General features: G+C 53.6%; 1 protein-coding gene across 5 annotated transcripts in view; it reads right to left on the bottom strand.

Moving 5' to 3' along the window:
- NECTIN2 (nectin cell adhesion molecule 2) overlaps positions 1–16,437 on the bottom strand; it is a 43,186-nt gene extending 26,749 nt beyond the window's left edge. For 3 of the 5 annotated variants that reach the window (XM_024351456.3, XM_016936175.4, XM_054673560.2), the window contains exon 1: positions 15,918–16,437. In XM_024351456.3, coding sequence (XP_024207224.1) covers positions 15,918–16,017 — 100 coding nt within the window. In that variant the 5' untranslated portion in view covers positions 16,018–16,437. The remainder of the gene's footprint in view (positions 1–15,917) is intronic. The other 2 variants (XM_016936174.3, XM_016936173.3) reach the window with 2 other exon arrangements.
- Positions 16,438–17,868: the final 1,431 nt, after the last annotated feature.

Below are 17,868 nucleotides of genomic sequence, written 5' to 3'. Positions count from 1 at the left end.
TTTAATTGTAAGTTCCAGGATACATGTGCAGGTTTCTTTTTTCTTTTCTTTTTTTTTTGAGACGGAGTCTCACTCTTTTGTCCAGGCCGGAGTGCAGTGGCGCCATCTTGGCTCACTGCAAGCTCCGCCTCCTGGGTTCACGCCATCCTCCTGCCTCACCCTCCCGAGTAGCTGGGACTACAGGTGCCCGCCACCACACACAGCGAATTTTTTTGTATTTTTAGTAGAGACGGGGTTTCACCGTGTTACCCAGGATAGTCTCGATCTCCTGACCTCGTGATCTGCTGCCTCGGCCTCTCAAAGTGCTGGGATTACAGGCGTGAGCCACAGTGCCCGGCCTGTACATTTTCTTTATCCAGTCTATCCATGATGGGCATTTGGATTGAGTCCATGTCTTTGGTATTGTGAATAGTCCTGCAATGAACATATGCATACATGTATCTTTGTAATAGAATGATTTATATTCTTTTGGGTATATACCCAGTAATGGCATTGCTGGGTCAAATGGTATTTCTGGTTCTAGATCTTTGAGGAATCGCCATACTGTCTTCATAATAGTTCAACTGATTTACATTCCCACCAACAGTGTAAAAGCATTCCTATTTCTCCACAACCTTGCCTGCATCTGTTGTTTCTTGACTTTCTGATAATGGCCATTCTGACTGGTATGAGATGGTATCTCGTTGTTTTGATTTGCATTTCTCAACGATCAGGGATGTTGAGCATTTTTTTCATGTTTGTTGGCTGCATGACTGTCTTATTTTGAGAAGTGTCTGTTCGTGTCCTTTGCCCACTTTTTTAGGTTTTTCTTTTCTTGTAAATTTGTTTAAATTCCTTGTAGGTTCTGGATGTTAGACCTTTGTCAGATGGATAGATTGCAAAAATGTTCTCCCACTCTGTAGGTTGTCTGTTCACTCTGAGGATAGTTTCTTTTGCTGTGCAGAAGCTCTTTAGTTTAATTAGATCCCATTTGTCAATGTTTGCTTTTGCTGCACTGCTTTTGGCAATTTTGTCATGAAATCTTTGTAGATATAGACCACATTTTCTTTATCCAATCCTCCATTCATCGATGGACACTTAAGTTGATTCCATATCTTTGCTGTTGTGAATAGTGCTGCAATAAACATACAAGCGCAGGTGTCTTTTTGATATAATGATGTCTTTTCCTTTGGGAGGATACTCAGTGGAATACTGGACCAAATGGTAGTTCTATTTTTAGTTCTTTGAGAAATCTCCATGCTGTTTGCCATAGAGGCTGTACTAATTTACATTCCCATCAACAGTGGGTAAGCAGTCCCTTTACTCCAAATCCTTGCCAGCATCTGTTTTTTTAGACTTTTTAGTAACAGACATTCTGACTGAGGTGAGATGGCACCTCATTGTGGTTTAAATTTGCATTTCTCTGATGATTAATGATGTTGAGCATTTTTTCATATGTTTGTTGGCTGCCTGTATGTCTTCTTTAGAAAAATGTCTCTTCGGGTCCTTTGCTCATTTTTTACGTAGTTTTTTTTTTTTTAAACAGCTTTATCGAGATATAAATTCTTACGCTACACAATTCACCCATTTAAAGTATACAATTAAGGCTGGGTGCAGTGGCTCACACCTGTAATTCCAGCACTTTGGGAGACTGAGGTGGGTGGGCCACTTGAGGTCAGGAGTTTGAGACCAGCCTGGCCAACACGGTGAAATACCCTGTCTCTACTAAAACTATAAAAATTAGCCGGACGTGTTCACTTGAACCCAGGAGGCGAAGGTTCCAGTGAGCCGAGATCGTGCCTCTGCACTCCAGCTTGGGTGATAAAGTGAGACTCTGTCTTGAAAAAAGAAAAGAAAAGAAAAAACAATATATATATATAATTTTTTAATAAAAAAGTAAAATAAATAAAAAATACAGTACAATTCAGTGGCTTTAAGTATATCTGGAGTTTTACATCTGTTACTATAATCAGTTTTAGGGTATTATTTTTTGAGACAGGATCTCACTCTGTCCATGCTGGCGTGCAATGGCGCGATTTCTGCTCACTGCAAACTGTCTCTGGGGCTGAAGTGATCCTCCCACCTCAGCCCCCCAAGTAGCTGAGACTACAGGTGCGAGCCACCAAACCCAGCTAATTTTGTATTTTTTGTAGAGATGGGGATTCATCATGTTGCTTAGGCTCCTGAGCTCAAGCGATCCCCCTGCCTCGGCCTCCCAAAGTGTTTGGATTACGGGCATGAGCCACTGTGCCCAGCCTGGGCATTTTTATAATTCCCTAAGTAACCCCCTTATCCATTAAGCAGTCACTTCCCATTCCCCCAGCCACGATGCGACTTTCTGTCTCTGTTGATGTGCCTGTTCTGGACATTTCAAGTAATAGACTATGTAGCCTTTGTGTCTGGCTTCTTTCACTTGGCATCTTGTTTTCCAGGTTCATCCATCTGTAACACGTGTCGGCGCTTCACTCTTCTTTAAGGCTCAATAATATTCCACTACACGGACGGACCACATTTTGTTTATCCATTCAGCCACTGATAGGCATTGAGGTTGTTTCAACTTTTTGGCTCTGATGAATAAAGCTGCTGGGATCATGCAAGTTCAAGTTTTTATGTGGACGCATGTTTGCAGTTCTCAGCCAGCCTAAGTGGTTTCTCACCTTTTTTTTTTTTTTGGAGATGGAGTCTTGCTCTGTCACCCAGGGGTTGGAGTGCAGTGGCGCGGTCTCAACTCACTGCAACCTCTGCCTCCTGGGTTCAAGTGATTCTCCTGCCTCAGCCTCCTGAGTAGCTGGGATTACAGGTGCGAGCCACTACGTCCGGCTGATTTTTGAATTTTTAGTAGAGACCAGATTTCACCATGTTGGTCAGGCTGGTCTCAAACTCCTGACCTCAGGTGATCCACCCACCTTGGCCTCCCAAAGTGCTGGGATTACAGGCGTGAGCCACTGCGCGTGGCCCATGTTTTCTCACTTTTAATATAAACAAGAACAAGAACAAATCTTCCTCTGCTGTGCACGGCAGTACAGCATGGCGACTGAGTGGCCCATAGTTCATGGGTTTGAATCCTGGCTCTGCGACCTTGTGCAGGTCATTTAACCTCTCTGTGCCTCAGTTTCCCCAGCTGTAAAGTGAGGTTAATAATAGTGCCTGCGTCCCAAGGGCTGTTTAAAGATTAAAGAATAGCTGTGGGAACACTCAGCATAGGGCCCCAGGAAATGAGAGGTCAGTGCTTGCTAAGTAAACATAGGAAGCTCAGTTTAATTACAGGTGGCCTTGGCACTCAGCCCCCAGGCCAGGAAAGGCCAGGGCACAAGCCTCATTTCGAGGGCCAACAGCACTGCCCAGCTCTGTCTGATGGAGATGGGCCATGGAGGCGGTGCACAGGCCCTGGCGTCATACACACAGGAACCCCAGGGAACACCATCCTAATGAGTAACTCTTATGAGGGGTCCCTGGTGGAAGACAGTCCCCTTGGGTGAGGACAGGCCGAGGATCTTTGGGTAAGAAGTCATCAGTAAATTATAGCAATACAAGAACAGAAATTAAAAATAAAATAAGGCCAGGTGCGGTGGCTCACACCTGTAATCCCAGCACTTTGGGAGGCCAAGGCAGGAGGCTCACTTGGGGCCAGGAGTTCGAGACCAGACTGGCCAACATGGCAAAACCCCATCTCTACTAAAAATAGAAAAATTATCTGAGTGTGGTGGCAGGCACCTGTAATCCCAGCTACTCAGGAGGCTAAGGTGGGAGAATCGCTTGAACCCGGGAGGTGGAGGTTGCAGTAAGCTGAGATCATGCCACTGCACTCCAGCCTGGGTGACAGAGAGAGACTCGGTCTCGGGAGGGGAAAAAAAAAGAAAAGAAAGAAAGAAAAAAGGCTGGGTGCTGCGGCTCATGCCTGTAATCCCAGCACTTTGGGAGGCTGAGGCGGGTGGATCACCCTGAGGTCAGGAGTTCGAGACCAGCCTGGCCAACATGGTGAAAACCTGTCTCTACCAAAAATACAAAAATTAGCTGGGCGTGGTGGCGGGCACCTGTATTCCCAGCTACTTGGGAGGCTGAGGAAGGGGAATCACTTGAACCCAGAGACCTCGCCACTGCACTCCAGCATGGGCAATAGAATGAGACCCTGCCTACCTTAAAAGAAAAAATGTAAATAAATATATAAAAAAAAAGCCATCAGCGAAGACTGAAGTGTGACATAAATACATCATCTCCACACATGTCCCACAAACTCAGGTGTGTCACTTGGGGGAAACAAGTCAAACAAACTCAGGTGTGTCACTTGGGGGAAAAATGAGGCTTTTCCAGTCCAGAGGGGCCACCCCCACCCAACCTGAGAAAAGAAAAATAGCTCAGATCAGTCTGAGCTATGCGAAATGTATCAGGCCCAGGGAGACTGTACAGTGAATACGGGACTTCGGTCACACGCCTCCTCCACCCATGCCCGAGGCAGTGGTTCCTGCACAGCTGCCCTCCCTATTAGCTTCTTGTTCCTGGAATTTGTGATACAATAAACAGTGCATAGCCAATCAATACCTTCTGTTATCTTTTTTTCTGAGCCAGACCTGCAGATACCTTATGCTGTTTCAATGTAAATTCTTGGTAACAATTTAGGAACTCTCTCTTCTTTGTTCCTTAAAAATCCACTTGCAGACTGGGTGCGTTGGCTCACGCCTGTAATCCCAGCACTATGGGAGGCCGAAGTGGGTGGAGGATCACTTGAGGCCAGGAGTTTGAGACCAGCCTGGACAATATAGTGAGACTTCATCACTTAAACAAACAAACAAACAAAAAGCCGGCACGATGGCTCACGCCTGTAATCCCAGCACTTTGGGAGGCCGAAGCAGGTGGATCACCTGAGGTCAGGAGTTCGAGACCAGCCTGGCCAGCATGGCGAAATCCCATCTCTACTAAAAAAATAAACATTACCCGGGCATGGTGGCAGGTGCCTGTAATCCTAGCTGCTAGGGGGGCTGAGGCAGGAGGATCGCTTGAACCCGGGAGGTGGAGGTTGCAGTGAGCAGAGATTGTGCCACTACACTCCAGCCTGGGCAATAGAGCAAGACTCCGTCTCAAAAAAAAAAAAAAATAGCTGGGCAAGATGGCTAGGGCCTGTAGTCCCAGCTACTAGGGAGGCTGCGGCAGGAGAATCACTCAAGGCCAGGAGCCTGAGAAACTGACGCTGCAGTGAGCCATGATCACACACTGCACTCCAGACTGAGTGACAGGGTGAGACCCTGTCTCAAAAAAAAAAAAAAAAAGTCCACTTGTAATCACAGCTAGTTAAAGGGTTTATTCAGGGCAGCTTGAATCCACACTCCCGGGTGGCCATCCTCAAGCTTTAGGCTTGAATAAACTCTATACTTAATCATATTTTCTGAATCTTGTTATTTAACGCTGACACCCTTTCCAGCTGGCAACCTTGTCTCCAAGCCCAACTTCCTCCATCTGTAAAATGGGGATGTTTCAGCCGCCCTCCAGGGTCCCTGTGCCAGTTCCATGGAAGGACTTGCTCATGGGGGATGTTCACGGGGCGTGGCCCAGGTGAGCAGAGCAGCAGGGGTCAGCCGCCTGCTGCAGGCCAGATCTGACTGTGGTGCATGTTTGCTTTGGCCCACAGAGTGTTATTTCAGTTGGGAAGTAGCGGCCCACACAGAAGGCCTGGAGATTGCTGTCTAAAGCTCCAGACAGAAGTCCGGATATGTGGCTCCTGGGGGCAACAGCTGGGTGGGGCTGAGGAAGGACATCACTCCCCTCCCACAGGGCACACTCCCTTCCGGCTCCTCCAGATTCCCCAGGTGCTGGGACTTATCACCCGCCTGGCCCCCAAAGGCACTAAGGTTGGGATCAGGGTGGTTAAGCGCTCTGGCCCCTTCCTAGCTGGGCAAGGGGGGAAGGCCACTCAATGAGGGTCAAGGAAAGCCATTTGGGCCTGTGTGAACTGCAGAGACAGCAAAGTAGGCTGGGGCCGAGGAAGTTAGTTTCCTCTTTGTGGCAAGTGGGAGCCGTTGCGGGCTCTTCAAATAGAGAATGACTTAACTTCATCCAAGGAGGCCTGAGGGGAAGGTGGTGGGCTGAGCAGAGATAGATGACCAGACAGCAAAATGACACAAAAAGTTGGCAATGAAAAGAACAAGAGGTTAAGACTGAGACTGAGTGTTGGGGAGGAGGCTAATAGGTCTTAGGATTTTATTTTTTTGAAACACATTCTCGCTGTATCACCCAGGCCAGAGTGCAGTGGCGCCATCTTGGCTCCCTGCAACCTCTGCCTCTGGGTTCAAGCAATTCTGCCTCAACCTCCCGAGTAGCTGGGATTACAGGCATATGTCACCACACTCAGCTAATTTTTGTATTTTGAGTAGAGACAGGGTTTCACTATCTTGGCCAGGCTGGCCTCGAACTCCCGACCTCAGGTGATCTGCCTACCTTAGCCTCCCAAACTGCTGGGATTATAGGCGTGAGCCACTGTGCCCCACCAGGATTTAAAATTTTAAAATGGAAGGGATTTGGTAGTAGGGAGAGAGGGAGGGATCAGGAAAAGGCAGAACCTGGAAGAATCTGGCTGTTCTTTCACATCTTATAGGTCAAATCCAAAAAACAAATAGTTACTCAACAAACAGGTCCTGGGTGCTAGAGGGTCTGCCCTCTCCAGCCCTGAGGTTTGTCTGTGTTATTCCCCTACTGTATCCCCAGCACCTACAACAGGGCCTAGCACGTAGTAGGTGCTCAGTAAACACTGCCAAGTGAATGAATGTTGCTAAGTGTGGATGCCACAGAAGTAACAGGACAAATCAGGTGCTTGTTCTCCAGGGTTGACACCCGGATTGCAGGGGGTACAAATATTGCACAAATAATTATCACCAAGAATGCCTGGAAGACGGAGTAGGGGTGGTATGGGAGGAACCTGAAGAGGCTTGACCTGTCTGAAGGAGGGAGGGACGACGAACGAACGAAGAGCTTCCTGGAGGAGGAGACCTGAAAAGCTGAGCCCCAGTTCCCTGGAGCCCCACACCCTTCACCCCCTCCAAGTCCCTGGGTCTCTGGGATTCAGAGTTTTTTTTTTTTTTTTTTTTTGAGACAGATTCTCGCTCTTTTGCCCAGGCTGGAGTGCAGTGCCACTATCTCGGCTCACTGCAACCTCCGCCTCCTAGGTTCATGCCATTCTCCTGCCTCAGCCTCCCGAGTAGCTGGGACTACAGGCGCCCGCCACCACGCCCTGCTAATTTTTTGTATTTTTAGTAGAGACGGGGTTTCACCGTGTTAGCCAGGATGGTCTCGATCTCCAGACCTCGTGATCTGCCCGCCTCGGCTTCCCAAAGTGCTGAGATTACAGGCGTGAGCCACCACGCCAGGCTGACTCAGAGTTCTTTTTTTTTTTTTTTTTTTTTGAGACGGAGTCTTGCTCTGTCACCCAGGCTGGAGTGCAGCAGCACGATCCCGGCTCACTGCAACCTCTGCCTCCCGGGTTCACCCCATTCTCCTGCCTCAGCCTCCCGAGTAGCTGGGACTACAGGTGCCCGCCACGACACCCGGCTAATTTTTTTAGTAGAGATGGGGTTTCACCATGTTAACCAGGATGATCTCGATCTCCTGACCTCGTGATCCGCCCACCTGGGCCTCCCAAAGTGCTGGGATTACAGGCGTGAGCCACCGCGCCCGGCAACTCAGAGTTCTTTTTAAAAAAATTTTTTTGAGGTGGAGTCTCACTCTGTTGCCCGGGCTGGAGTGCAGTGGCACAATCTGGGCTCACTACAGCCTCTGCCTCCCCAGCTCAAGTGATTCTCCTGTCTCAGCCTCCCGAGTAGCTGGGATTACAGGCATGCACCACCATACCCAGCTAATTTTTGTAATTTTAGTAGAGATGGGGTTTCGCCATGTCAGCCAGGCTAGTCTCGGACTCCTGACCTCAAGTGATCCACCCACCTCGGCCTCCCAAAGTGTTGGGATTATAGGCATAAGCCACTGCACCTGGCCAGATTCAGAGTTCTTGACCTAAGGAGCAGTCCTGTGGCTTCCAGGGGCCCAGATCTTCCTTCTAAGGGAGGCTCCCCTCCAATCCTCCATTTAGGATGGCATCTGAGCACTACTGGATTTGGAGGATTAAAACAAAAAAACCGACTTTAGGCTGGGGGCGGTGGCTCAAGCCTGTAATCCCAGAACTTTGGGAGACCAAGGTGGATGGATCACTTGAGGCCAGGAGTTCGAGACCAGCCTGGCCAACACAGTGAAACCCTGTCTCTACTAAATATACAAAAATTAGCTGCATGCCTGTAATTCCAGCTACTTTAGGGAGAGTCGCTTGAACTCAGGAGGTGGAGGTTGCAGTGAGCTGAGATTGCGCCACTGCACTCCAGCCTGGGTGACAGAGTGAGGACTCGGTCTCAAACAAACCCACCACTTTTAGCTTCTTGTGGGGCACACTCCTCGGGGGGTTCTTTTACCCCGAGATACTCCACCTCAGCTGCCACCTCCTCTCCCCTCCCTGGCTGACTGCTCTTCCGCCCTTTTGCCCTGTTATGTTCTCTGTCTGCATAGTGCTTCTCACCATCTCACACACTAGATATGTCACATCCTCCTGAAAACTGACTGCCAGCGCCACGAGGGCAGGGATCTTCTGTCTGTTTTGCTCACAACCTGTACCCTCAGTATCTGCAAGAGAGATTGGTACCTAGTAGATGCTCAGTACTTGCTGAATAACGAATGAATGAGGTTCTAAAATCCCTGGGCGCAATGGCTCACGCCTGTAATTCCAACACTTTGGGAGGCCGAGAAGGGCGGATCATGAGGTCAGGAGTTTGAGGTTTGAGACCAGCCTGGCCAACATGGTGAAACCCCGTCTCTACTAAAAATACAAAAATTAGCCGGGCGTGGTGGCGGGCCCCCGTAATCCCAGCTATTCAGGAGGCTGAGGCAGGAGAATCACTTGAACCTAGCAGGTGGAGGTTGTAGTGAGCTGAGATTGCAGCACTGCACTCCAGCCTGGGGGACAGAGTGAGACTCCATCTCAAAAAAAAAAAAGGGCCAGCTGTGGTGGCTCACGCCTGTAAACCCAGTACTTTGGGAGGCCAAGGCAGGGAGATCACGAAGTCAGGAGATCGAGACCATCCTGGCTAACACGGTGAAACCACGTCTCTATTAAAAATATAAAAATTAGCTGGGTGTGGTGGTGGGCCCCTGTAGTCCCAGCTACTCGGGAGGCTGAGGCAGGAGAATGGCGTGAATCTGGGAGGCAGAGCTTGCAGTGAGCTGAGATCGCGCCACTGCACTCCAGCTGGGGGGACAGAGTGAGACTCCGTCTGAAAAAAAAAATCCTATTGCTATAAGTTCCCCATTCTGAATTTCTAATTCCAAATGAATGAATAGGATAGTTCAGGCCCTGTGGAGTTAACATTCCTTTTTTTTTTTTCTGGGATAGGATCTCACTCCGTTGCTCAGGGTGGAGTGCAGGATCCCAGCTTGCCGCAGCCTCAACCTCCTGGGTTCAAGCAATCCTACCACCTCAGCCTTCTCAGTAGTTGGCACTACAGGCGGGCACCACCATACTTGACTAATTAAAAAAAAATTTTTTTTGTAGAGAAGGGGTCTCACTGTTTGTTGCCTAGGCTGTTCTCAAACTCCTGAACTAAAGCAATCCTCTTGCCTTGGCCTCCCAAAGTGCTTGGATTACAGGCGTGAGCCACCGCGTCCTGCCTACAGTCCATTTTTAAGGCATTTTCACCTCTTTCTCTCTCACCTCATAAGCAATCTATCAGGAAACCCTGTCACCTCCTTCTTTGACATTTATCTAGTTAGACCACCTCTGACGCCTCCCCAGTCCCTGCCCTGGTCTAATCCACTGCCACTTCCCACCTGGAGGACTGCAGTTGTCCTTGTGATCTGTTCCTATGCACAGCCAGAAGGATCCTGCTAGAAACTGCAGAACACGCCCTCCTCTGCACAGAGCCCTCAGGAAACAAGCCCAAGTCTTTTCTATTTTTTTTTTTTTTTGAGACGGAGTCTTGCTCAGTCTCGGGCTCCTGCCTCAGCCTCCTGAGTAGCTGGGATTACAGGTGGTGGCTACCATGTCTCAAAAAAAAAAAAAAAAAAAAAAAAAAAGAGAAAGAAAAAACCCTCACAGGCTGGGTGCAGTGGCTCACCTGAGCTCAGGAGACCAGCCTGGTCAACATGGTGAAAGCCCGTCTCTACTAAAAATACAAAAATTAGCTGGGCATGGTGGCACCCGCCTGTAATCCCCACTACTTGGGAGGCTGAGGCACGAGAATTTCTTGAACCTGGGAGGCGGAGGTTGCAGTGAGCCAAGATCACACCACTGTACCAGCTTGGAAGGCAGAGTGAGAGAGTGAGACACTATTGCCAGCTTGGGCAACAGAGTGAGACTCTTGTCTCAAAAAAAGAAAAAAAAAAAAGAAAAAAGAAAGAGCCCTCAGTGGGGCAGGGGTCTCGGGGGAGAGGCGCCGGGATCAGGGTCGGGGCTGTGGGGACGGAGGATGGCGAGATTGGAAACACACTCAGAACTTGGAATGGGAAAGCAGGACCAGCGGTGGGGGTGACAGAGAGAAGCTGGGAGGATTGGGACTTGGAGGCTGACAGGGCTGCGGAGGTAAGGGGGACAGGGGTGAGGGCCGCTGCCCAGACGCTCTGCATGTCAGGTGGAGGCAAGGGAGATACAGCCAGGAGTGAGCCCCCATCATCCAGCACACTGCTAGGCAGGGGCTGTGCCATGAACTTGGCCAGGACATGGCCAGCACCATAGCCAGGGGACTGTGGCCATGGGAACACCAGCCTCCCTCAGTGTCACTGGGCAAGCCAGACTGGTGACAGCTTCATGAAGTGTGAGCTGGGTCCCCAGACACACTTCCTCTCCCTGTGGACTGCACCTGCAGGCTTCCTGTGGTGGCAGAGTGGAGGCTGCCCAGGGTGTAATGTGAGCCCATGGGAGAACTATGGGGACAGACACAGCTTGAGACCCTGAGATCCAGGGATGGGTAGACCAAGGCAGCGAGGAGGGTGCAGAGTGACCTATAGAACCCTGGAGGAGAGGTTGGGGGCTTGGACTCCTGGGTCTGAGAAAGGAGGGGGCTGGGGGCCTGGATTCCTGGGTCTGAGGGAGGAGGAGCTGGAGGCCTAGACTCCCGGGTCTGAGGGAGGAAGAGCAGGGGACTGAGGCTGGACCCCTGGGTCTGAGGGAGGAGGGACTGGGGGCCTGGACTCCTGGGTCTGAGGGGGGAAGGATGGGGGCCTGGACTCCTGAGTCTGAGGGAGGAAGCGCTGGTGGCCTGGACTCCTGGGTCTGAGAGAGGAGGGATGGGGGCCTGAACTCCCAGGTCTGGGGGATTAGGGATGGGGGCCTGGACTCCTGGGTCTGAGAGAGCAGGGATGGGGGTCCGAACTCCCAGGTCTGGGGGATTAGGGATGGGGGCCTGGACTCCTGGGTCTGAGGGAAGAGGGCTGGGGCCTGGACTCCTGGGTCTGAGGGAGGAGAGGCTGGGGCCTGGGCTTCTGGGTCTGAGGGAGGCGGGGCCTGAAGCTGGACACCTGGGTCTAGGGGAGGAGGAGCTGGGCTCGTGGACTCCTGCCTGGCTGGCTCCCCAGGGCCTGGCTTCCCCCGCAGATCTATAAAGCACAGCGACCCACCCTCCCATGGCAAGGCACGTCGGGACTAGAGAAGGCCCTTGAAGGCCAGAGGCTTTGAGTACTGGCCTCAGCTGCTGCCTCAGTCACCTTGTCAGTTAATTAATTGTATTAATCACAGTGCCCACCCCCCGCAGCGGAAATCCAGGAGCTGGTTCAGGGAGTGAGCAGCGGCTGCAGCAGCCAGGATGTAGGGCTGTCTGTCTGTGCCTGGATTTCTGCACCTGCCCCCTGGCCTCCTCTAATCCGTGTGTTTTGTTTTGTTTTTTTGAGATAGGATCTTGCTTTGTTGCCCAGGGTGGAGTACAGTGGTGTGATCTCAGCTCACTGCAGCCTCAACCTTCCTGGCTCATGCGATCCTCCCACTTCAGCCTTCCAAGTAGCTGGGACTATAGGCACACACCACCACCTTTGGCTAATTTTTAAATTTTTTGCAGAGACAGGGTTTCGCCGTGTTGCCCAGGCTGGTCTCGAACTCCTGAGCTCAAGTGATACACCTGCCTGGACCTCCCAGAGTGCTAGGATTATAGGCATGAGTCACCATGCCCGGCTTCTTGAAAGTCTTTTAATGGTATCCCTGCTGTCTCTTAGCGTCTCTTATCTGTATCTTCCAGGGCCTCTTCTATCTCTCTCTGTGTCTAGTTCTTAGGGTCCCTGTCCCTCTGTGTCTCCAATTCCCAGGGTCTCTGTTGGGGTCTCTGTTACTCTTTTCTCTTTTGAGACAGGGTCTTGCTCTGTGGCCCAGGCTGGAGTGCAGTAGTGCAATCAGGGCTCACTGCAGCCTTGAATTCGGTTCAAGCGATTCTCTTGCGTCAGCCTCCCAAAGTGCTGGAATTACTGGTATGAGCCAATGTGCCTGGCCTCTGTCACTCTTATCTGTGTCCCCCAGAGTCTCTGGTCTCTGCTCTGTGCCTCTTATATTCTCTGTCTCTTTGTAACGGCTTTATTGAGACATTATTCCCATACCATACAATCTACCCATTTAAAGTGTACAGTTCAGTGGCTTTTGTATATTCAGAGTTGGCCATCCATCACCTGAGCAATTATAGAACATTTTCATTAGCCTGAGAAGATACCCTGTCCCCGTTAGTCACTCTCTTCCTCTTTCCTCTGTATGTCTGACATCTCTGGTCTCTTTCTCCGTCTGGGTCTCCCTGTGTCTGGAACCTGGCTCTCTGCCTCGATTCCTGGGGTTCTCTTCTCACAAGCCTTCTGGTCTACGTCTCTGTTTCTGTCTCTGACTGTGGAGTCTCCCTGCCTCCTGGGTCTCCAGTGCCCTGTCTCCCCATATCTCTGACACACCTTCTCACAGCCTGGCCCATCTTGCTGGGTCCCCTCTTCTCCTCCCCTTCCTGCTCCATTTGTCAGCACTGCTGGGACATTAAAAATGTAACAGCGTCCCAGGCAGGGGCGGGGGAGCTGGCCCATGTGCCCAGCTCCCTGTCCCTTCTGTGTTCATCACTCCCTGTGGCCCCCACATGTCGCTGGCCTTGAGGCCCCCTGTACCCTGACCTCCGTGGGTCATGGCACCTCTGCTGTCCCACAGCTGGAGTCTTTGGGGCTCCCTGCCTGTCACCAAACCCCTTTCCTTTTCCTGTCCCTGCCTTCATCTGGTATCTATGTCTAGCTCCCTTCCCCCACCCTCCTCCGTCCCATTCCAGTGTCTTTCAGCCTCATCCCTGTGACGGTATTTCACTCCCCCCACCCTGTGCCGGCATTTCACTCCCCTTCCATCCTCTGATTCCATTCCTAGACGTGTCTCTGACCCCATTCCTAAATCTGTGTCTGACGGCTTCCCTCTATTGGCCTCTGTACCCATCCTTGTAGCTCCAGCCTCTCTATATACCCACCCCCCAAATTCTCCTCTGCCCAGTTCCCCTTCCCTAATGAGAGGAGACAGCCAGGCTGCCGTCCCTCTGCTCCCCTCCCCCTCCACTACGTGGGGGGCTGCCTGGCGGACATGGACACACGGATGGGCAGGGAAGAAAGCTGGGGGAGGGGAGCCGGCCCAGCTGGGGGCCCAGGTGGTGCACCCGCATTCCCCGAGGAGGCCAAGCGGGGGAGGCAGTGGAGCTAGACAGGTATACAGAGAAAGACGGAGAGGAGAGAGAGAGATGGGGAGAGGAGAAGAGAGAAAGAGCTTGGAGAGGGATGGAGAGAGAAAGGGTGAGAAACGAAGAGAGATGAAGAGGGGGAAAGAAAGTGAGGGAAGGAGGAAAACAGGGAGGGGGAGGGGAGAGAGAGAGAGAGGGAGAGCGAGCACATGCCAGCCGGCCAGCCAGCGGACAGCAGAGGCGAAGGATTGGGGTGGGGGGTGGTCAAGAAAGGGGCCGACAGCTCCTTCTCCAGGGGCTAAGAGGTTTCACAGGGAATCAGTGGGGCCTGGGAGCCTTCCGGATGGTCCGCAGGGAAAGGATTGTTATCTCAGTTTTTTTACGAGGGAGGAAATGGAAACTCAGAGGCACTTCCTGGAGCCCACCCGGTGCGGGGCTCTGAAGAACCGGAGCCCGGCTTCCCCGGGACCTGCTGTGAGACCTTGAGAAGGCTGCTTGCCTTTGCTGAGCCTGTTTCCTCATCTGTAAGATGGAAACAGAAACAGGACCTGTTTCCCAGGGCAAGCTGGAGCCTTCGGTGAGATCATGCACCAAGCTAACAGTAGGCTCAGGGTCTGGTGGGTTCGGAGAATTCACCCAGAGGTGCCAGTTCTGATCTCATCTGCCTATTTCTGCCTGAAGGGAGAGGCAGGGGATGGAAGCGGAGTTCCCAGCTCTGGGTCAAAGCTGGGAGGCCAGTGAGAGCCATCCTGGGGGAAATGAGGCCAGAGAGGTGGCCGGGGTTCCCCCAAGATCCCCCTGAGCTCTTTTCTGCGCAAACCCTCGGGAAACTCTAGCATCCCAGAGTTTGTCGCTGGGAATACACAACCGGGTCACCTGCAAGGGGCGGGGCCAGCGCCTCTTTCAAGGGTTCCCTCCCAGCCCCTCCCTCCCCAGGGGGGCCGCTCTCCTCCCCTAGTGGGGTGGATGGAAGGACGCCAGGGGGTCCAAGGCATAGCAATGGGAGGGACGGGGGATAAGGGCGGCGGCTCCACTCGTCCACCTCCTGCTATGGCTCTGAGGACAAAGGCGCTACCAGAGGATAGATAAGGTCCCGAAACCGGGGAGTCCGGAACCCGGAGCCAGGAGCGCCCGCCCCGCCCCTCCCTGGCTCGGCGAGAGTGAAACCAGGAAAACTTCCCCGGCGACGTCTCCGTCGCCCCCGACCATTCACAGGGAAAGGGAGGAGTCTCCCAGCCTCTGGGACTCGGGGCCTCCCGTTCTATCTGGGACTCAGGCGACTGAGACTCCAGCCTCAAGACAGAGCCTTCGACCCTTGATCATATCTGGAGCCCAAGAGACGGGGCCCGCTGCTCGCACTTCTGTTTGGATCTCAGAAGACGTTCCTCTGCCTACAATTAAGTCTGAAGCCCACGAGATCGAGTCTCCTGTCCCCCGGTTCTGCCGGGAACCCTGAAAACGAAGCCCCCTGCCCACAATTAAATCCAGAAGCTACAAGTTTGATCCTCTCTCGCCCCCAGTTTTACCTAGATCCCAGTTAGACTTAGCGCCTAGCCTCCATTCTACCAGGGACCCTGAAGACGGAGCCCCCGGCCCCTAATTTTTCTGGAGTCCACGGAGTCAGAGCCCCCAACTCCCTGAGGTTCGGGGTTGGAGCTCCGAGCTCAGGCCCTTCCCTCTAAGTCGCCAGAACTCTTATCCTTCGCCCTCCAAGGGACCCGAATCAGGTCCGCTTGTCCTCAGTTCTCTCCGGGCCTCAGACGCCCAAGCCGGGAAGAAGGAAAAATAGGGGAGGGAGGTGGTCTCGCCTCTTCCTCGAGACCTTACTGCGGTAGGTGGGGGGAACATTCCCCACATTCCTGAGAGGGGTAGAGGAGACAGAGACCCAGATCCGGGTGAACTGCTCGGCGCGGGGTGGGGAGGGGGCACCAGGCCTTCCTGGGATTTAACCCTTTCGGCGCGGGAATCCGAGAAATGGGGAGGGGGACAGACAAGCCGGCGTAGGATGGGCAATTGGATTAAGAAGGATGGGGGTGGTGGTGAGAGAGATGCAGAAAGGAGGGGTCAGAGTCTCCTCGAGAGAATCGGACGTGTAGGGGGTCGGAGTCTGTGGGGCCAGCCAGGAAGGGGGCACGCGAGAGGGGGCTCGGGGAGCCGGGGGTGGGCGGGGAAGGTGCTCGGCTTCCCCAGCTCGGAAGGTAAGGTTGGAGGGGGTCCGCGCGAGGGCAGGGGGCCGTCCGCTCGTCTCACCGGTTTCCAGGAGCAGCAGCAGCAGCAGCAGCAGCAGCAGCGGCCACAGCAGCGGCGTCGGCGGCGATCTCGACGGCAGGAGGGCAGCGGCCCGGGCCATGGAGGGCCCGGGAGGGGACTGGGCCCGGCCGGAGGCCCGCGGGCCACTCTGTGGGGGCCGATCGGCTGGGCGGTTTAGTAGGTGCCTGTGGGGCTCCGGCTCCGGCTCCGGGCCGGTTCCCGCTGCGCTCTAGCCTCCCTGTTCTGCTCTCCCGGCCCAGCTCTCCCCGCCCGGCTCGGCACCCCCGGCCCCTCGCTCAGCTCCGGCGGTTCGAACCCGCTGACGTCACAGGATCCACCCGCTGCTCCCCCGAGTCAAGCCGACCCCGGCTCCGGCCACGCCCCCTCCTGGCGTTCTGACCCCGCCCCCCGGATTCCACGCCTGTTCCTCCCCGGGATTCCATTCTCGCTCCTCCCCAGGATTCTAAGGTCGCCCCTGCCAAAGAATTCTGTCTCCTTCGCTCCCGGCGTTAAGCCACGCCCCCTAAGGTATAGCCACGCCCCCTCTGCTCCCGAGTAGGTCCCACGCCCCGCCCCCTGCCTACCGGCCGCCTCGCCAAGGTCTTGCCACGCCCCCTTCGGCCCTTCCGGCCGACTCCGCCCCCACCAGCCCCGCCTCCACCAGCCCCGCCCCTCGCCCTAGCCGGAGTTCTCTCGGTCTCTTAGCTCAGTCGGTCCTGGCCTCTGTCCCACCCACAGTTCGAATCCTGCCCTTTCCTGCCTGCCCGGGTCCTCTCATCACAGTTGCCTGAGGCACGTGGGGCTTTACGGTTCTGCCCCCAGCACGTTCCGGTTGTGCGACCTCCCCGTAGGTCGAGCCCATCGCCCTGAGCCTGTTTCTCGTACCCTCGTGCGTTTCTAATCTCTGCCCCGAACTCTAGGTGTCGCTGCACTCGTTTCTTTCTGGATTTCTCTGTCTCTCTTACGTGTCTTTGTGTCTCTCTCACTCTCTTTGGGTCTTCCTCTCTGTCCCTGTATTTCTGCCTCTCTGGGTCTTTCCGTCCTCATGCTTCGGTGTCGCTCTGTTTCTGGTCTTCCTTTGTCAGTCACTGTTTCTTTATTTCAATAAAAGAGACGGGGCGGGGGGGAGGCGGGGTCTCACTATGTTGCTGAGGCTGGCCTCAAGCGATCCTCCCGGCTTGGCCTCCCAAGATGCTGGGATTACAGGCGTGAGCCACCAAGCCCGGCCTGTCTGTCACTGTTTCTGGGTTACTTGGTCCCCATGTCTCTTTCCATCCTTTGACTCTGTCTCTGTGTCTCTCTGTCTCTATCTGTGTGCCTCTCTGTCTCTGTGTGTCTCCTTGTGTGCCTCTCTGTCTCTGTCTCTATTTCTGTGTATCTCTGTCTCTATCGGCCTGTCTCTGTGCCTCTCTTTCTATCTCTGTGTGCCTCTCTGTCTCTATCTCTGTGCCTCTCTGTCTCTGTGCTTCTCTGTCTCTGTCTCTCCGTGTGTCTCTCTCTGTCTCTATCTGTGTCTCTCTGTCCCTGTCTCTTTCTCTGTGTCTCCCTCTCGGCGTCTCTTGTCTCTGCGTGCGAGTCTCTCTGTCCCTGCTCTGTTCTCTGCTTCCTTCCCTCCCTACCTCCCTGCGCGCCCTGGTCCTCCCCTCCCAACACCTGCTCCGCGCCGCCTTCTCACCGCAGCCACCCGCCAGGGGGCAGCAGAGACCGGCCCCCGGGCTGCGCTGGCCCGGCCGGGCTGGGTGGGGCTGGACTCCAGTCCGGCCTCCGGACTTGGTCACTCCCCGCGTCCTTGTCCCACTTCCCCTATCTCCCCAGCCTCCTCGCGTCTTTGTGTCTCTCGCTCAGACTCGGGCCCTTTGTCTCTCCCAGCGGCTCGCCCTCCTCCCTACCCCCACCTACCTCTTCGCATTCTTTGGGCTGCCCAGGGGGAGCTGGTGAGGCCGCGCCGGGG

Source organism: Pan troglodytes, chromosome 20, assembly GCF_028858775.2.
Source record: "Pan troglodytes isolate AG18354 chromosome 20, NHGRI_mPanTro3-v2.0_pri, whole genome shotgun sequence".
NCBI classification, from domain to species: Eukaryota; Metazoa; Chordata; class Mammalia; order Primates; family Hominidae; genus Pan; species Pan troglodytes.
The sequence above is the reverse complement of the archived record's forward strand: the minus strand, read 5'-3'. Positions and strand labels throughout refer to the sequence as shown.